The 21180-nt window shown below is 51.0% G+C and overlaps 1 protein-coding gene across 1 annotated transcript in view; it reads left to right on the top strand.

Moving 5' to 3' along the window:
* The first annotated feature begins 317 nt into the window (after nucleotides 1-317).
* The window catches only part of GFRA2 (GDNF family receptor alpha 2), a 650128-nt gene continuing 629265 nt past the window's right edge, over nucleotides 318-21180 (top strand). The window contains exon 1 of the mRNA XM_069617719.1: nucleotides 318-1751. Coding sequence (XP_069473820.1) covers nucleotides 1712-1751 — 40 coding nt within the window. The 5' untranslated portion in view covers nucleotides 318-1711. The remainder of the gene's footprint in view (nucleotides 1752-21180) is intronic.

Below are 21180 nucleotides of genomic sequence, written 5' to 3'. Positions count from 1 at the left end.
ACACTCTGCACCCTCCACCGGTGTCCTGCACCCGTTTCTCCATCAGCATTCGCTCGTTCAGCACACTCTACCCTGCCAGTTGATATGACCCTTTCCCGGAGGCCTCACCAACCCCCCACCCCCTCCTCTTCGGGATTCTCCGTCCTCCACCTGCGCGATATCCTTTACCCTGCACCCTGTGTGCACCCTCTTCGCATCCTGCGCCATCCTGGTTAGTAAGAGGTTCAAGGCGCTGGGAGCAGCCGCTGAACCTTCTGGCGGTCGAGCTCCCCTCCTCCGCGTTGCTCTCCCCCCCTTCTCTTCCCAGCTGTCTACACCCTCTTCTCTCCTCTCTGCACTACACCCCTGTAATCACTGCACCCTCCGTGTATCCGTTCTTCCCAAAACCCTCCTTTTCTCTACCCTCTTTCCGTCTCCCCCTCTCCTTCCTCCGCTTGCGTCTGGTCCTCCTTCCATCTCACCCTGTACTCTGCTTCTCTGTGTGCTCCGGCTGCCCGCCGACTTTCCTCTCCTCCCTACACCCATCTCCCTCGCGCTCTTCTACTCTTCCGCTTGCACCGGCCTCCTTACAGCCTCCTTCCCTCCTCCCTGCACCCCCCCCCCCTCTTCTCCTCCCTACACCCCCTCCTCCCTGCCCTGCTCTCCTCTCCGCCCGCCCAGCTGCCTGGGCTGGCCACTTCCACGGAGAGCTGCGCAGACCAGGGACTGCAGCTCCGTCTCCGCTCAGTCCCCTACTGCCCTCCCTCCGGCGCTCTCCCCACCCATCCGCCCTCCCCTCCCATTGCCAGCCGGGACACCACCCGGCCATCAAAGCAGTGGATCCAGCGGCAGAAACCCCAGGCGAGATCACCATGGCGAGGCACCCTTGACTGCAGCACCCAGGATCTCACAACCCCTGCACCCAGGAAACCAGGCTCCTGCCTGCAGACAGGGGGTGTAACTCCATGACTAAATCCCATGCATGGGACCTCTGCACCTTGCACCCCATAGTCCTGTACCCAGGTGCCTTGCGCCCATTTCCCCTTGATTGGTGCCCCCAGAATCTCTACTGCCAAAGGTTCAGGGAGTCCTGCACACGGGTGGTTCTGGGCACGCTACACCCAGGATCACCGGATTCACGACACGGGATGTTCTAATTCTGCACCCAGAACCCAGGATCTGTGAACCTGTGCGCGGGCATTTGGAATTCTTATCCACCCCCCCACCCTCCCGGCGGCCGGGCTATCTTGGGATCGAGAAGCCGGGATCTCCTTGGATCTCTGAATCCGAAAACCAGGATCGTTGCATTTGAAACCTAGGATCTGTCTATTCGGAACGCAGGATCTCTGAATTCGGTGCCCAGAATACGTGCATTTGGGGGAAAGTAACCCTAAAAAGCGGGCCCCGGGGATCGACGAGATCTTCGAGCCAAGTGACACGGGGACAGGTGATCGGGATCCTGCGCGCGCCGCTGATCCCACACGTGTGCAAGGGCCACCACACATCCCCCAGGGTCCCTCTGCCCCCCCAAGGATGCTGGGGAGCTGGTCCGGGCTTATGCACCAGTGGAAGAGTTGAGGCGCCTCATTTGGGGGTTGGGGGATTGCTGCCTCTCGCTTCGGGGAAGGAGGGGTTCTTTTTTTGTGTCGGAGGAGAAGGGACCTCCGAGGTGACCTCAGGATTTGCGTGACTTGGTTTTGGGGCTTTTGGGGTGAAATCGGCTGGATTTATCATGACCTTCTTAAGCGTCGTCTGCATCTGTCTCTTTTTGGGTGAGTATAAGACCCCATCCCGGTGATAAACAGCCCCCTCTGCGTAATGTCTCTGGGGGGGGGCAGTGGGTGGGTTGGGTTATGCATTGGTGTTGAGCTCTGATCTCGTCTATTTGCTTTTCTTGGGGTGAGCATTTCTCCAAGATCAAGTATGTGTGTGGGGAGAGGGTACGGGGGGCGCGGGGTGTCATGGCACTACTCGATGGGCGATTGCCGTGTATTTGGCCGATGTTTGGAACGGGGCTCAGGGTATTGTGCCATGGCGAATGGGGGCGAGCGGGGGCACTGTTTCACTACTAGCTGGCATGTACTCCACGTAGGGGCATATGCCATTATTATCTCCCTCTTAGTGTGTTTGGGATCTTGCACATTTGCCTACAGTTTGAGGGTGAGGTGAACCGCAGACATATCTCGGGGAGGGGTACTCGCCGTGACTTTATTTCATTTTTGGGGGTGGGGGCCGTTGCATCTCCTGGCCATTTGGTTTGTGGTGAAGAAGGGGGGTGGGGCGCACCAGGGGCTTGCCGCGGCCGTGGGACACAGAGGTCATGCCATACATTATGGGTGGGGGGGGGCTAGAGGCATATTTTAAGCACTGGTATCATGGCCTTGCTTTATTGTGGTGCTGAGGTGGGCGTTTCTCGGCGGTGGCCTGATGGCACTGGGTGCATTTTCGTTCTCTTCGCTTTTGTTTGAAGGCAGTGCCAGGAAAAGGCGTGCAGAGGGTGTCTGGGAAAATCAAAGCTCAGCCGTGAGGTGCCCGCTCCCAAAATCACCATAACTGATCCAAAATGCAAGGAGCCAATCCCGTTGCCACTCTTACCCCCACCGCCTCTGGAGGTGGCAGCACGCCTGTCTCCAACAGCTGCCAGTAGCTAGGGAGCAAGCCCCACGGTGGGCACCGGGGCAACTTTCGCCCCCGGGAGCCGCGCAAAACCCTAATTCACTCGGAGTCCTCACATACTGTCAAGGGCAGTGCAGGTGCCCCGTTGCGCCCGCACTTTACCCAGTTCCTGCCACGTGCTGCCCGCGGCCGTCTTTAGCAGGAGAGCGACTCTCTCTTATTGCACAGGAATCCAATAATTGACCGGAGCCCCCGCTCTTCTACCCCGGGGCAGGGCACGCGGAGAGGGGAGCTAACGATGCAGGTTTGAGAGCGAGCTGGGGGCCCGGCTGGCACCCTGCTCCGCTCTAATGGAGTGGGTGTCTATCAAAGATGCATTATCGAGGAAGAGTGCCCTGCCAAGCTGGGCCGTAATCCATACATATTGACGGCAGACCAAGCCCAACTATTCTGACCATTTTGCTGCCTGCTGCATCACCGCACATCCTGCATACCCCACTGGGTCTCCAGCTTTACCACATTGTTTTCGGCACAGCGTCAGTGCCAAAGACAGCATGCGGTAATTACACGGTCGCATTGATGCGCACGATGCCTCGACGTCAGATGGCACGTCAAGGCCGTTTGACGTCATTGATGTGCGTGTACCCTTCAGTGACCCTCCAACGCACGGGCGGCGAGGGAACTGGGAGAGGGCTACCCGATGCCATGGGTGCTAATAGAACAGCGCCCTCTTATACTCGCACCCGCACGCATACCTTATAAAGGGATTCTGCGCAATACCGCCAATATCACGCAGCACTGCAAAGAGTTCTTCCATCGGACATGCTCTCCCTGCCATTTTGCATATTTACACAAAATATGCTTTTTTAGGAGGGAACGCGAAAAGGAGAAGTCGAATTTGGCCAATAGCAATGGGACTGCGGCTGGCCCTGAAGGCGCACTAGAACTACGCAAAACTGCGGCGTTACTGATCATTAGAATAGCGGGGAAATTCCACTGAAAAAAAATGCTTTGCAATTCAGGCCCACGCGCCGCTTACACCCAAGCGCCGCACTGAAGCCTCCTTCAAGGCGCGCAGTCCGGAAGAAGCGACTAGGGGAGAAGGTCAGAGCGGAAAGGGGTCTGCAGCGAACACCCCCCGCTTGAAGAGAAAGTGGCAAAATGGACGCGACAGAGGTGGACTGGCATGCGTTTTCAAAGTTCGAACCACACGACATTTCTGGGGGAATGGCAGTGGTGTTCTCCCGGTCTTTAACAGGGGGGCAATTTTCAATTCTCAAGGGTGCCCTCCGCCCCTCTTCCAACTTTCGTGGCACACACCGCCCTGCCCCCCTCATTTGGCAGGGACCCCTTTCCTGTAGATTTCACGCAACACACTCCCCAACATGTTTTCAGCAAAGTTACTCCGGTGGTCTTCCACCATTCCCACCACCTCTGTGTCCTGTCTCTGATCGACCCCGCCCCCTCCGCCCAGATCTTCGTACTCGGGCCTGGCGAATTGAGGACTGTCTTATATGGTATCACACGTGTCAAGCACATGTTGTCCTCTTTCCTGGTATTAAGTGCAATGCCAGCCCAATCCGCCCCTCTTTATTCTGGAGGAGCCTGGCAAGAAAACCAAGTTCTGTTTCTCTTGGAGAAACAATGATCACGGGAGGACGGACACAGCATATAGCGCTCATGTCCCATTTTAACAATGCTCCGAAAAGCAACCACACGCCTCGTTGTTTTCGTTTTAAAGGAGCCTCTTTTTTGGCTGGGTGTGTTCATGCGGGTGTAGAGTGGCGCGCGCCAGGTGTAAGTCACGGGCTCGGCCCTAGGCGGCTTTGCCTCCGAAGGGTCTCCCTCAGGATATTGCTAAGATCATGAGAAGGAGTTCCGGCGCGGGATCGAAGGTCTTGCTTTCCGCCGCGAGGTTGGTAAAAGACGAAATGAATACGTTGAAAGAAACAAGTAATTAGCTTCAAAGGGCTATTTTTCCTTTCGTGGACGTGCAGTGGTCCTCCAAACCCACTGGGGGGCGCTGTTGCCTCTGGCTGAGGCGTCGGGCTTTAGAGTAATTTCAATCTCCCCTGCACCGGAGGAAAAAAAAATGCTGATTTTTTACCTTTCGTCACCGCAGTTCATCTGTTCGAATGGAGAGCGGTGCAGTTTCGGATCAATAAGGTTTTTTTTTTTTTAATCGCCGTCCTCGTTTTATCTCTGCGGAGTCAGGTGCACAGCCCGCGCTCAGCAGTCGCCCTTTGATCGCTAGCTTTAACGGACCACGCTCCCTATCCTTAGCGGTAAATAGCGCCACACGCGCAGACTTGTTGGAATTGAGCACGCACCCACCCACCCACACTCACGCACGAGCCTGGGGACCGCTGGACCTGCACCGTTCCACTCTTACAGTAAGACGTAACCATCCCCAAAGTCTGCAAGGCGGCCCCCAAGCTCTCAGATAGCTCGGCGAGTGAAACTCTCATTCTGGAGATCCGTGTTTATTCTTCAGGACACAGGACTGAATTGCAGCCCTTCATCGCGTATAGGCTTTGAACAGTGTGCAATAGCTCCTGGAAAGGGGAATTCGAATTCCTTCCAGAAGCGCTATATTTAAAAAAATAAATTAAAAAAAAGTGCCATGTTATTAACAACACTTCTGCTGCCCACAACTGATGTCCCTAACAGGACTTCCCTAAACTCCGAAGACAATTAGCCTCCGTAGTTTAGGGAAACAGAAATACACACGAGGCCTATTCTTTACATACCAGACCGATGACGTATATAATACATCATACCGATGGAATTTAAATGGGTGGAGCTTGGTAAAATAAAAAACCGTACGCTGCATTTTAAAAGAGAATACCGTTGTGAGCAAGATCCTGGGGTGCGCATCTACACGGGACTGCTTGGTAAAAGCCTACAGAGGGGCCCAAGCGGCGAATGTGCAGATCTCCACATGGTTAATAGTCCAATGCGGACTGCCTAGGCCAGGGTCTGCGGAAAGGGGCCACGTGTCCCACTGCGACCGCCACGCCAAAGAGAAATACCGCACAACGAACGCCCAAACACGAAACACCGCCTGGCTGTCCTCTAATAGCAAACCAGGGAGACAGTGGAAATGGGGGGTACGTGATGTGCACCTCAACACCGCACACATGTCAGGTGAGACCCCACCCCGAGTCTTCTAGGGCCCTCTAGAACTTGGCGATGTCTTCTGCCCATTGGAGGGCAGGGCCTAGGCTAAAACACTGGGGTGTCTGTGGAAGTAAATCAGGGTTCCTCCTGACGCTTTACCTTGCCAGGTAAGAACTGTAGGGAAAGGCGAGGAGGAAGGAAGGAGGCGTGGTACCCAGTATCCATCGTCAGGAATTGCAGCGTCCGGAGAATCCATGCTGGGAAAGGGGTGGTTGCAGGGGAAGCACTCATCGAATTACACGGAGTTTCATCAACACTCCAACATCACATGTTAACATTATTGTATTCATTTGTATTTTATTTCTTACCCAGAAACCCTAACACATGAATATCTAGTTTTAAACATAAAAAATATATTCATATCACCACCGATACATTATTGAAAAATAATGTTACACTAATCAAGCACAGATTGACATAAACACATGAATTGCCCCGTCATACATACAAGCACAACCTCGCCCGCCCTGCTGCTTTTATAGCGCCCCGCCAGTCCCTGACAGCATAGGCGCTTTTAGACAGTTGCACTATGTTGAGAGAGGTTTATGTTTTTCAAGCTCATCATCACGGTTTATATGTCTGGTGATATCTAGCGGGTGTTGTCGCCCAGACATCATATGTGCGTAACCTAAGCAGAAGTATATATACTCTTTGTGTCATGAGAGGTAACAAGGGCGAGAGCGGGGGGGGGTCTGGTGGGATCTGCTCAGAGACAGGCTATGAACAAGGGGCCGAGAGGAAGGGGGGGGCATTATTATGTGCTTTCTGCCCTGCCCCAACACCTATGGCGATGGAAAACAAGATGGCCCAAGCGTCCACCTCATCAGACATTCAAGCAGCTTCTCGTTAGGGCCAGACCTAAAGGCCAGCTCATGGCACAAGTCGAGGGACGACACAGGTGCAATGGCGCCCACCCACTTTTCTTCAGAGGGAGGCCATCATCACTTGCGTGTTTTCAAGTATTAAAACAAAAAAAAGTCAGTCCCCATCTAAACAGTACCGTAACTGGGATTTGAACCCAGGTCACAGAGGTAGGACGCCAGACATTGAGCCACAAGACTGCTCGAATTGTTTGGTATAATCTTTCAACAAATTGCTCATTATAATCCTTAACATGTCCTATATTCATATTCTGCGATAAAGGACCTGTTTTGTTACAGATCCTTAGACATAAAAGGTGCACACCTTTTATACTTAGCCAGCAACGTTATAAGAATATCTGGTCTCTTGGCAAATGCTTATTTGTCTTGTGTAATTTCTTCAGTTGGGAACACAAACTGAAAGACATGAGCATATTTCACTTTAGGATACATTCCATTGCTGTGCGGCCACTTCTCATCGAGAACGTCTCCCCCACACTTGACTTGAGTCCATGGTCAGCTGGACCTTTTTATTTTTCCAGAACTTGTCTGGGGAAAAATGGACACTCCAGGAAAAAAGAAAATACAAGAATAAAAACAACAACATTTACTGGACTTCCCCTTTAAGATGGAGAGACGTCATCACCCAATGACTTTCTGTAAAGGACCCAGGCACTGCAGTGAAGAAAGACTCCCTCCATTCCGAACCTAACTTAGAATAAGCAGCACTAGAAAGGAAGCAAGCATTCCCAGAGAGGGCAAGCAGCGTTCTCAATGCGCCAAGCAGGGTCCCACCCATTTGCAATCAGACATCCTTTTGGGGAGGGTTATCTACTGACTTTCAAACTCCTATTGGGTAGATCTTGCTTGTCAGAGTTGGGTACACCACGCCTGCCCGATTGAGGCATTCGTTTTGTAAAACGTTTGCACTCATTTAGTGCATTAGATCTCTGGGCCAAAGAGCATCAGACAAAATAATACAGTATAGTTAGATATTTTGTATTTATGTGGTAAATTGTAATTGCCCGTTTATAAAGAGGCTTCTAAGCGTCTTGTTTCCAACGGGAGCGCGTTGCCCCTCAGCTAGCCTCCAGAGACAATAATTGGACAGCTAGTGTTTACAGAAATGTAGAAAGGTCAAGAATACAGACACTAGAGGCAGTCCCTACTGAGGGTGCCCTTGTATAGGTACAGCAAAGGTATAGGTGAGGGCGAGTCGGTTGGGGAAGGGGCAATGCAATGGGACATAGAAAGTGGACATATGGTAACCAGGGAACACACATAGATATAATATACATTCAGGCACTGGGCCAGTATATGAATTGGTGAAATGTACACATGTACAATTGTTTCGCATCCAGCTAGCACATGCGGGGCGGCCAGTTGGCGGGTGGTGCAGGATTTAGGCTGGGGTTAGGGATGTGCCTTTATAGGCCAGCACTTGGAGCTTGGCTCCACATGGAGCAGTTTCATTGACTGGATTGGTTTGATGGCTGGATGGCTGGAGCATTCTACTGATGGGGGCCGGCGGTGAGAAGGAGCGGAAGTGGCAGGTGCCCCCGAGGGGTGGGGGACAGACAGAAATTAGGGAGCAAAGTGCTGAAGAGAAAGAGTGTGTGCGCATGCAGTCAGCAAGGTAGTGGGGGCAAGACCAAGTACTGACTGTAGGCCGAGGAGGAGACGGAGCGATTGTGGCAAAAAGCTGTGCGGCACAGTGTCATCGCGCAGAGGCGGGAGAGGGTATAAGATTGCAAAATATGCCTGTGGCAAAGTTAAGCACTTTGTTGGAGGGAGCAAAAAAGTAAAGGGGAAGCCCCGTTAAAAAGTCTAGAATGCTAATCAGGTTTGCTGAGGAGCGAGGTGGAGATCAGGGCGGTGCAGACCGATCGTTCTCCTATTTAGACGGCTAATCCTGGCCAGATATAGAGCCATGGTATGCTTGACAGGACTCGTCTCCTAACAAAGTCCAATTGCATTTACCAAATGTATTCATCTGTTTTTTTGTTGCTTTTTGAATGTGTGTAGTAATGCAGACCTGTTACCAGGCTCATGATAGTGAGTATTGAAAAGAAATGCACCATGCTTTAGAAAGCCCATCAGCCTGTGCAGAGAGTGGACCGTCAGTGGCATGTGATGGAAGAGAAAGGTTAATATAATCACTCTTACTGCAGTATTTCCAATCCCTTGGAGGAAAAGGATGGGTTTTTGGGGGACAATCGACGATAAGGAATTAGTGCATTGAAGGATTCTAGCCCTAATCTAAAACATGGTGGTATTAGTTCAGGTTTGATATTTCCCAGTAGGTGGCGATTAAAGCAGAGGTGGGCTGGAGTCATCTACAGGGAGGTCCATCTAAAGCCTGGTGACCCCATAAGGCTGGGTCTGGATCGGACGGCCCCATGCCTACCCATACATGTCTTTTGTGTAACACCGGCTGGAAGGGAACCCTCTGGAAGTCGTGTCAGTTAGCATTGCTTTGAAGCATAATTTAAAATGATAGGCTCTGATCTAACCCACATGTTTCATATTTTAGATCTTTATCAAAAGTCAACTTCACATGAGGAGAACCATCTCCGGTTCCGGAAGCACCTCAAAACCTTCCTCTTTGCTTCTGCTTTCTCTCTCCCTCTTCGCTGCTAAATCACTGAAACTGTACTGAATCAGCAACTGGGCCACTCACCAATCTCGGTCCTTGGCCCAGCCACTCTCCCCTGCACTGCCTTCCTGGCAACCCCTGCACTGCGGGACTGTCTCTGTATCCCGACAGCCCCCCTTCCCAGCACTTGTCTGCACTTATCTTGCACTTGCCACCAGCTGGCCCTTATTATTTATCTTGTTCATTACTAACCCTGTACTGCACTTTCCCCTCTCCCTTTCCCCCTTGCACTTTTCCCGTCCCCCCTACCCATGCACTTGCGCGATCTGAATGACACCTGGCCTAGGAGGATCGTTGTCTGTCTCCCCTTGTTCCCCCCTCCCTGCCTCGTCGCGCCTTGAAACACTTGTGTATAGGCGCGTTACAAATGCCATATCATATCATATCATATCACATATTCATATGTCATTTCGTTCTCCAGACTTTGCCCAGAGAGACTGCCAGGCAATGCAGGACTACCCTGAGACCTTTGTCCCCTGATTATCCCAAAGAAATTAAAAGCCTCTTTGTTCTGTTTTTGGGGCGAATAGATCTACGTTTTGGTTGCCTACAATATTAAATGGTTTCACGATTTCCCATTTGCAAGGCCTTGTTTCCTGTGACTCCCAGAGGTCTGCTTGAAAATGGCCGGGTATGAATGGAGCAAGAGATGAAGGAGGGTGCTGGTGTTCACATGGCCACACAAAGATGGCCTCCCCACACAGCAGCCAAGATCCAGCTCTAGTTGCTCATTGATAGATCCAGCAAATCAGCGTTGTGATAGGAAAGGATTAGGAGCTGTTCTACCTCGTGTGGTTCCCCAGCACGCACATTGCGTACCACCAAGGGGAGCTTTCGAAACACGCAAAGTGGTATAGGGGCTGCAGGAGAGTTGGAAGATGTAGGACTAGTGTACAAGCCCGTGTACATGGGCCAAAGTGCACGTTTTCTTTGACACAGTAGGTCCAGTATATATAATAAGCCAACAGCTCCCTCTAGCGGTGACAGCAGGTGAGGCTATGCAAATTGGTATTGTCTCTATATATCCTAAGGCAACAGCTCCCTCTAGTGGGGAGAACAGGTGAAACTATGACTGCATCGGCAAACAAACAAGGACAAACATACATCTGGCCTTTTATCATATTGTTAGATTAGATTGGGAAGGGTTAATGGATGAGGGGAAGAATAAAGAGGGAGCACAACACAGATGGATCTCCGGTAGAGATGGGTATCGATCATGGCACTGGCAAGTCATAACACAGCTGAAGCCAGCGAGCTTTCAGGATTCTGCCGCATCGGTGGCCGTCTGCGAGGTCCCACAATCTGATGGTGGGAATGCCACATGACTGGTGCCGGGGTTGCTGCATTTCCCAGCTCAGTTCATCACAGTATTTTTAGTGGTTGTCGGAACCGCAGGTGGCCATAAGATGATCTCAAACATTCGGTCAGACTTCTGTAGGCGGCCAGTCTGTCTATTGGATGCCAGTGTAAATTCTTGGGAGTGCGTTGAACATGATCTCGGAGGATGGGAATCACACAGGCTGCTTTCCTTTGGATACTTCATGGCCAACTGGGGCTTCAATACCGAATCCTTGCGCCAGCCCAACACCCATGCCGTACAGAATTAGCACCAGGGAAAAATGCCAGAGTGCAAACATCCATTCTTTCAATGTTTGTTTTTGGGCAAAATGGGCAGACTAGCTGGCCTTGATCTGAGGTCGATATGTATGGATCACGGCCCAGCTTGGCATGGCTCTCTTCCTCGATAATGCATCTTCGATAGACAGCCACTCCATTAGAGCAGAGCAGGGTGCCAGACGGGCCCCCAGCTCGCTCCCAAACCCACATCGTTAGCTCCGCTCTCCACGTGCCGAGCCCCGGGGTAAGAGAGCGAGGGCTCCGGTCAATTCTTGAATTCCCTTGCATTAAGAGTCTTAACCTATTAAGAGCCAAGGACGAGTATGCATGTCCTTTTCGCATAGACTTGCATAATAGCACAACCAGAGCAATGTTTGCTCTAATGCTAATAGTGTTTTGACCAGGGCAACATTGCCCTGGTGTAAACATGCTTTGAAAGAAGACATATTGGCACAAGGGCCCTTGTTGCCCTGGAACGAACACTGTGCCAACATGCAATTGCAACAGTGCCACGTGTCTGTAACTGGGGCCCTGGTGGCAGAATATAGTGAGCAGGAGGAGAGGGCATTGCAGCACTTAAGAAAAGCGGAAACAACCACCGCATGGAACCAGGATTCTAGCAGGCTGGCAGTAGTTACGGGTGGATTTTTCTAACCAGCCAAGAGAGAGACCAAAAAGCGAGAGGCCAAAAAGTGAGAGGCCAACTATTGAGTGGACATCAAAGAAGGTCAAGATATAGGGCCCGATTCATGGAATTTTTTGCACAGTTCAGAGTGACTTTGCACTGCTGAAAAGTGACTTTGCACTGCAGACACAAACCCTGATTCATGGAACTGTGCAAAGTGTATTGTTGTAGTGCAAAGTCCATGCAAATCAGTGCATAGTCATTTTTGCAATACACAATGGCTTTACACAGACTTTGCACTGCAAACATACACTTTGCACGGTTCCATGAATCAGGATTTGTGTCGGGAGTGCAAAGTCTCTTTCAGCAGTGCAAAGTCACTTTGAACCATGGAAAAAAATCCATAAAACGGGCCCAAAGTTTTCATAGTAGAGAGTATGTCAAAATACAGCCCAACGATAATGTCAGCAAACCATACAACATTGCCCTGGGCAGTGTTAGATGAATGAGGGAGGCAAGGGGCAGCAGGCAAACCAGAGTATGGGGCCCTTCCTCCAACGAGGCCGCTCGAGTTGAGGTTAAACAGTTTTAAAGAAAAGTTGCAACGGATAAAGGTAGACATTGCACACATCAACACACCTGGCCTTCTACGGGAATCGCTGGCCTCTGGTCCAAAGGTGCAGAGAGTTTTTTTCATTCTTCCCTGAAGAAGTCAGTCCCGTAACCCGATCCGTTTGGAGGACCAGAAAGCTGCACCCACCAGAAAATAAGGGTGATTCTCCCAGGGGACAATAAGATGATGTTGAAAACATTTCATCAGGGATTAAAAGCCACTTTATTATTTTGCATGTCCAGATAGTAGATGCCTAATGGCTATAAACACATCTTTAAATGGGCGCCTTGTGTTGCTCACTTTAACTATTACAGATGTGCACGGTAACTGCTGCTTTCTGAGCTCTTTGAGTTGGGAATGTTCTGTATTGCAGATGAAAGCCCTTTGCCACTGATGAAAGAAATGTGTTTGCAACCTGGGCACCTTAACTTCCTGCAGAGTCACAGACGTCATGTTGGTCTGCCTAGCTGTGACGTGGGAAACTGGCAGTGCTTGAATGTCGGCCTGAGCCGGTTCTATATTTGGCTCCTGGGAAAGACAAAGCTCCTTCTCGAGTCTTTGAACTAAAGGTACGCTCTGTAAAAATGAAAAGGACTAGTGGTACGGCATACCAATGATTTATATCGCACGTCCATCTCTGGTCCAAATACAGCACATTTTCCTTCTGTTCTTGCAAAAAGCCATGGGGTTACCAGACCATTCTCAAAGGAGGATTTAAGAAACAACCACCCACCCCATGATTCCATTCAATACTGGGAATCGTTTTCCACTGGGGGGAAATACACCTTGTACCCACCAGACGCATTGTCAGCCCGGTATAAACAATAGATTCAGTTTGTATTGTTTCTTTCTTCTCCATGAATAGCGCTACATATGGTCATAGGGCACAAACCAACGTTCCGGGCCAAGGGGGAAATCATGCCATCGCACAGCCAGGATCAGCACGAATCCCACATCCGATCACATGAGGGCCAGGCAAAGGCTTCCATTATAATTCCAGTGCCAATGCCTCATTCAGAGTTTGGTGAAGTTCTCTAGAAACGTGGTGGCAGCATTCCAATACATATTACGGAATGGTCATTTGAATAATGATAGGGTGGTAGGCCAGTCTGTAGCAAATCCCTCGGGGCGTTTGTGTACCACATTCTGCTCAACTTTAATATAGCAGCAGCCATCCCTGTGCCTCTGCTCTGTACACGAGCTTCTATGCCAAGCGGAGAAAGCCGTGACACTGGTGGCAGGTCAGGGAGTTGGGTTCCAGTGGCCAACAGACAATCAGGAGAGAGATGCTGTTCATCAGTCATCCACTGTACTCTATGTACCAAGCAGCACCGCCATTTTAGCTTTTGGTACCTTACCAAATCTAACAGCGGGGGAAGGAGTGTTTGTGGTCCCAAGAGCTGATTTGCTCCTGTGTGTCGATCATTACAATGTGATGTTAAAGGTTCTTACACCGCGCACTGTCACCACATGCGTGGTCCATTGGCGCTCTGGCGGATCTGTAAAGCAAGAGGGTAAGGCGTTCCATTACCTGGGATTTATCGGAGTCTTTTTTAGTGTAACACTTTGAACAGAAGTGTTTTTTTTAACATCTGTTACTTTGGCACAGAATGCAGACCCATTATTTGCCAGGCAGGTGATGCCTGGACCACCATTGTCCCACAGAATGCGTGAGTTTCTTAATGCAAAGCACGTGTCCACGAGCTGCACTGCATGGCATGCCGGATTGATTGTTATTCTCTGCAGAATACTTGCCCACCACTTACTTTTCAGGGAATGCATGGCCACCTATGACTGTGCCACGGATCTCTGCCCACCAGTTACCCTGTACTGCATTTATGACCATCACATGCTGCAGCAAGCAATGCCTTCCCATCCACTTTTGGCCACACAATGCTAGCCACTGAATATCGTACTCCACACATTTTACTGCCAGTCTGCACCTCTTTTACTTTCTCGAGTGTCCTCTTTCACTCACCCTCTTCTCCGTCAGTTGTAGTTATGACTACGTATCTTCCCCTCTTCCCTTTGCTGTAGGTTTCTCTTTTCCTCTACAATCCTCTTAAAGGTTCCTGTCCATTTTTACTGCCTTTCCCTCTCCTCCAAACATTAGTCTCCCTTCCCTTTCTTCCACTTCTCTTCCAATTTTTCTCCAGCCTTTCGGATTTCTCTTCCCCCTCTTACTGCCCGCTCCCTCTGATTGGTGCGGCTGCCATGGGCAGTGCAGGAAGGGGAGGTGTCTGGCTGCTCCTCAGCTTCCTGCTTGATTATGCAGACTGCCTCTTTGGCAGCCTAGAGCGGGATGGGGCAGTGCGGAAGCGCTGCCCCGGACGTTCCCAAGGCTCTACTTCATCCTGCATCACGTGGTGTTGTCAAGGGTGTCTGATGGGGTAGGGACAGAGCCCTCCGAGGACGCTGGGTTCCACTCTAGCCTAGCCTTCTGGAATTCAGGTCACCCCTAATCAGGCAGTTAGAAGAGACCTGCAGACCTGCGAGCAAGGCAAGGGTGGTCTTTCCATGAGGAAGTATGCACCAAAACACCCAGAGTCTCCATATCAGTGGAGGTTCTAGTGCCTTGATCACCTCGAGCACCTCCATGCCCAGGAAGCACTGGAGATGAAGCAGAGATAGGTGCAGCCAGATGCAGCCAGGCATGTTGCAGACATGACTACTTGTCCACCGACCTATTGCTTATTCCATCTCTCTGATATGCTAGGACTTGGGGGAGCTGTGGAACCTGAAAGGTGTTTGATTAAGAGGGAGGGGGGGGGGCTATATTGAAGGTATGCAATGGTGGTGGTGGGATAGTCATCTGCTGAAGGGGGCGCTGTGCGATGATGTGCTTGCGAGTTGGGGATATCTGCCAGCTCATGCAGGCCATGCACCTAGATTCCGGCCAGCCCCACTTTAGTGCGTGGATCCCTGGCTTACTGTCCCTGGCCCAAAGTAAACCCTTTCTCTTCCATGACACTTGTGCAGGATTCGAGCTTGAATCGAGTCGTAGTAGCTCAAGAACACTTGGCTCCTGGAATTTCCCTGAAATCCCCAAGCACTCTGAACGTTCTGAACATTTTGAATATTTCATAGGAGAACCGCATATGCAGTCTCAGGCCTCTGCTTTGGGTGTTTTTATCTGAACTAGAAAAGCATTGTTTTCAATCTGTCATTGCCATGCAACCTCACACGGATTTTCAAGCTTGCGATGCAACATATTTGCAGAGTGATGGTTGGCGTGGATGGGAGGGGGGAATAGTTACTTCCTGCCAGGGATTGTGACCATTTATGATGGCGCATTGTTGTTGCTGACTGGTTGGTCAATTGGGATTGAGGGATAATTATTTTGCTCATAAAGAATTGAGCAATCCTGGTAAGTTTCACGTGCTAGGTCTTTCCATGATTTCCAATGGAATAGCTTCTTGGCTGTGCAGAAGCGAGGTGTGCTCTTGGCTCTTTTATCACTGTTTCGCAGCTAGAAGCACTACAACATATGTACCCATTCGTTTTCCTTTTAATGTGTTGTGTGCAAGTTTCCCTTTTGTTAGGTGTGGTCTGGCTCTGTTTTGTGTCTGTTTTTATGTTTTTACATTTTGTGTCAATTTTTGGTGGGATTATACTTAATATATTGTTCTTTTTTTGGATAATGAACAGTGCTGTCCAGGGGTGCATCTGTAGAAGCAGGCGGTGGAGCAGGAACAGTTCTCAGGACGCCCCCGGGACTGTGCAGCCGGGGCTGTTATCGGTGGATGTTGCGTGGGTGCTAAATCCCAGCCGACTGGTGGGGGTGCCACGGCTGGTGATATTCCATGGTTCCCCTGCACTGGCTGTTTGGGGGGTGGAACCTGCAAGGTGCACCTTTTGTGGAAGGCTGAGCCCGCACCGGCTCTTGTAGGGGGCCATACCCAGTGTCTGTGAGCAGCCGGACCTAAATATGGGAACTGCATAGTTTTGTATTGTTCATGCTACCTATGATCCTGCAAGCCACCCCACCCCCTCAGTGCCGGCAAGCTGCCTTCCAGCTGACACTGTGAGCTGCAGCCCGTACCCCAGCGTGCAAACCGCACCTCTCTGAGTTTGCATATGAGATATAGATGTTCCTTGGCCTTCTGAGCCTGCGAGCAGCCCTCACCTGAGTCTGGGATGTCCCAGCCGAGCGTGTGAGATGACTCCCCTCTGATCTTGGGCAGGTGAATCGCCCGAACCTTGAGATGTGGGCCTACCCTCTTGCTGCATGCATGCTTGTGATCTGTCCCCTGCCTGAGCCATCTGTGGCCCACTGGCTGAGATTACGAGTGTCCCCCTAGCCGAGCCCGTCAGCCTCTCAAATGTTCCTGTGCCATCGTTGCTTCCCTTGCTTCCTCCTGACCTTGCGCAACTGACACCGCAGCAGAACATCCGGCAAGCCTGCAAGCTGATGCCACCTGCTGGGTACTCTCTGTGAAGCCCCATGCACTGGGAGGGTGTGCAGCAAGCCCACCGACACTGACACACACTGCTCTATCCGCATCAGCACTTCCCATCCGCCCCCCCCCGTGCAGCGAGCTTGTCCTGACCACTGCAATCTAACTGCACTATTGTGATGTCATTTCTCCTGCAACAGACACCTTGGTCCAAAGTGTGCATCGAGAAACAGTCAAGCAAAGCAAAATACACCTCTCTCCATCCCATTGTATCTGTCAGTGCACATCTTTCTATGCTCATGTGGCTCTATGCACACTGGTCTGTGCCCAACGGTCTCTATGCCTACCCCTCACTCTCGCTCCCTATATGCCCATCTCCAACACTGCCCCGGTATCTATGCCCCTCTTTCTCTGCACCCCACCACTCTTCCTGTGGCCGCGTTCTGCACCATCGCCTCTCTACCCAATTGCATATGGGTGCACATGTATAGCCCAAGGGCTGCAGCATGAGCAAGTCTGCCCGGGCATACACAGGCTTGGCGTAAAGGAAGGCCTCGCACCCTCTGGCATAGTCTGTGTGGATTCATGAATGACAGCTGCGGATTGCGGGAACCACAGAGGAACAATATTACTGCCAAATAAACTGATAACATGCAGTCAGAAAACACCCAGATGCCAGTCCCCCTTGTGCTTACCTGCCATCCTCAATGGGAAGGCCAGTGCAAGATTGATAGATATCTGCAATTGCTTCCCAATGAGATAACATACTCAGTGAGTCTTTCCAGAGAAGCCCCCTCACCTGCCTTCTGATCATCTAACAGTTTGAAACCAATGGCCCTCAATATCAGGTTCCCAAACCATAGCACAAGACACCACCTGCACACACATCATTGCAACAAGCCCCACCTGCATGCCACACAGCAACTGAGGCTTCAGAGTTTGGGGATCTGTCAGCTGTGCACCCACCAGCATGCTGTAGCTAATTGCACGGGCACAGTGCCCACCTGGCATTGTTTTAGTTGTACAAATGGGCGCAGAGGAAATGAATGAACAGTCACTGTCACAGTATCACCCACAGCATTGAAAGATCCTAGTCATGAGACCAGGAGAGGAGGCTGACACTCCTGAGCGTGAACTTGAGGGCGCAGAGAGATGGGACAACAATTGCATTTCGAATAATGTTGCCCTCTGTTACCCTGCCAACTGGATTGGAAAGGGGTGGATGGTTTACTTCACACTTACCAACATGGCACGCTATTTCTTTAGACTGCTCCTCTATTTTCAAACGCTTTGCACACGTTGGAAAAAGCAGAACTCGGTCTGGTTTATACTGAACCCACTCTTCGCTGTGATCGCAGTCCTGTTTTTATTTCCTTTCAGAGTCTAGGCCTATGAACACACAGTGGGCTTAACAATAGGGCGATCAGCATGCCACCGGCTTCTCGTGTGCACGCATTCTCTGAAAGGCAGGCAGGCTCTTGCCTACACCAGAGCCGGCATTTTTCCCTCATACCTTTTGAAAGGCCATTTAGCTGAGTAAAAACACAAAATACACTGGAATAAATCATGGAACACCTGTGCTCCCCAAACTCATCTTTTTAGGCAATGCTGCCAGGCACAAAATCAAGGCCTAGTAACCTGTTCCCCATGGCAGCCAGGCTGAGAAGAGGGGTGAGCAGCAGCCCACCGAACGGGGCCGTGCTCCTGCTAACCCCCACCACTGCCACAAGGGGACACGCAGTCACCGGCCGGAATGACAAGAAGGAAGGGCGAGGTGTGAAACAACACCTCGCCCTTTCGTCCAAAAAAGGTGCTAACCACCCAGGATGCACGGGAAGCAGGGAGGCAGGGCCACAACAAAGAGAAGCACCCCCGGGTGCTGAGATAGTTGGCGCGTGCCAGCCTGGGGGCTGGCACCGCATCCCCCATACATGCACAACAAGGGCCCAGGGCCAGCCCATGGGTCCAATGTAAGGAGCGGCATTTCTGCAGTAAGACACAAATCATTTTGGGACCCTGCACGGGGACCCAAACAAACGAGTGCACTGCGAACACAGAGTCTCGTCCCTTTTCTTATCTGCAAGAACCCTCCCACCCTAGAAAAAGGGAGAGAACAAGGAGAAGGGGAGACAGGACACTCTACGGTGACCACACATAAGTCATGGGACAAGGAAGGCAGCACGAGCCAGAGGGGGTAACCTCAGGACCCAGTACCCAAAAGTACAGTGTAGTATAATATGTGATTATGATTATGTTGTTGTTATGACCATATCTGTACAAATAAAATTCCACTGCCTTTTATTTGCTAACACCAAAGCAATGTGTTGTGTAATACTTGGGTGGGAGGAAAGCAGCTGTCAGCCACCCCAGTAGAACAATGTATATTTCTGCCTGCATATGGATCCACTGGTTACCTTGTACATCCCATGAAAATGAAACGTGTTCCCACCTTGCCTGGGTTGGCCTATCACATGTTCACCTCTCTAATACTGTGAAACATGTAATCAAACGGTTCTGCCCAATACATACAGGATTCATGGAATCGGGCTCTTTGTCTCTGCTTCAGTTGTGTAATTAACTGCCCCAGCAAGAGAACCGTGCGATCTTACAAGCTCCTGTTTTTTTTTTTTTTTTTTGTTTTTTTTTGTTAACATTGATTTGTATTCTTGGAAACCAACACTCTGCAAGTTGCCACCCCGCTGACCTTCGGCACTGAAGGGCAGAGCACAGTCAGCCAATGTGCAGGCCCAGATTCAGAGCCGCCCAATCAAGTACCTCTGGGGGGTCCTCTGGACACGCGCCAGCCACGAGTCACTGCAACTCCTGCTCGAGGAATCTGCCCAAATACCTTTCAACACGCTGCTTTATTTTATTGTGTTAAGATAAAAAAATTCGAAATAAAAAATAACTAAAAAAACAACAAAAATCTATCCCCGGGAGGGGTCCTTGCCTGCGAACTGTTTACGGCACCACTTCCAAGCCTTGACGATTATCACGTGTCCAAGGGGAGACATGCCTGTTTAGTGCTCCTTTCTCTGCGCCCCCCCGCGCAGACTACAACAGGCCTGAAAGGAGAAGCATTGGAGCTACTGCAAGGGCGGAGGGGGAGGGGGGCGGGAGAGGGGGTAAAGGGTACATTTTGGAACATCCTATTCTGACCTGAGAAATCGTTAAGTAAAAAACAGACAGGCACAAACACAAACAGTCTTAAGAAAAACTCAAAAGCAAATCTGTTGGCATTCTGCTTAAGCTATAGCAAGTCTCTAACCCACAACCTACACACAAATCAACATGTAGGCACAACAAAAACCCGCTACCCAGAAAGGTGACTGTTCAGAGCCAGTAGGGTGAGCAGGCAATATCGAGGGCGCTGAGACCCCCTCCCCGAACCGTCGCCAGTTGCTGCAACAGCTGCCATTATCCAGATTTCTGAACCTGCATCGCTTGCGGCAGAGGCATCTGTCGACCGCAGTGCTAAACACTCAGGGCATGCACCAGGAGCAGGGATTCTCCAAAGCGCTGGCCCCTATACCACCTGCAGCAGCCCCCAACCAGTGGGTAGCATGCCAGAACCTGCAACATGAGTTGCATTTGACTAGACAAATACATTGGCAGCACTTGCAGCAGGAGCAGCCACCAACCAGACTATATGCTATATATTCAGGGCGTGCATCCGGAGCAGGGATTCTCCCAAGTGCTGGCCCTTTAGCACATGCAGCAGCCAGTGAGCTGCCAGCACCAGCAGCAGCCCCCAACCAGTGGGTAGCATGCCAGAACCTGCAACAGGAGTTGCATTTGACTAGACAAATACATTGGCAGCACTTGCAGCAGGAGCAGCCACCAACCAGACTATATGCTATATATTCAGGGCGTGCATCCGGAGCAGGGATTCTCCCAAGTGCTGGCCCTTTAGCACATGCAGCAGCCAGTGAGCTGCCAGCACCAGCAGCAGCCCCCAACCAGTGGGTAGCATGCCAGAACCTGCAACAGGAGTTGCATTTGACTAGACAAATACATTGGCAGCACTTGCAGCAGGAGCAGCCACCAACCAGACTATATGCTATATATTCAGGGCGTGCATCAGGAGCAGGAATTCTCCAAAGTGCAGCTTATTTAGCAGCTGCATCAGCCAGTGACCGGAGTGTGAACTGCTAGCATCTTCAGCAGCCCCCAACCAGTGTACGGCATGTCAGCACCTGTTGCTGCCGCTGCCACCAACTAGACGGAGTGCTAAAAATGCAGGAGCATCTGGAAATGTGCAAAATGTGGCACTTTCAGTGCCTGCAGAAGGAGCATCTACTAATCATCTTGCTGAACATTCAACACCCAGGTTGCTGATCATACGCTTCAGTGGCACTGGCCACTTGCTAGATTGCGGAACCTGCAGCATTCTCAGCAGGAGCTTCCTTTTGCCAGAATGCAGGCGCCTTCTAGAAGCGTGGAACATCAGCAGCTGCATCCGGGGCACCCACTAGCCAGAGTGCTGCACAATGCGGCGGCGTCACCGCTTGCACCAGGATTACGCATGCCGAGAGTCCCGAGTCTTCATCCTCTGCAGCAGGAGCAGGCAATGTCCATAGTTCTGAACCCCCAAGTCGCACAGCAGGAGATTCCGCTCTGCAACATGATTAGCCCTT

Source organism: Ambystoma mexicanum, chromosome 10 (genome assembly GCF_040938575.1).
Source record: "Ambystoma mexicanum isolate Mex_15411 chromosome 10, UKY_AmexF1_1, whole genome shotgun sequence".
Taxonomy (NCBI): domain Eukaryota; kingdom Metazoa; phylum Chordata; class Amphibia; order Caudata; family Ambystomatidae; genus Ambystoma; species Ambystoma mexicanum.
Note: the sequence above shows the minus strand (reverse complement) of the source record. Positions and strands in the feature narration are given on the sequence as shown.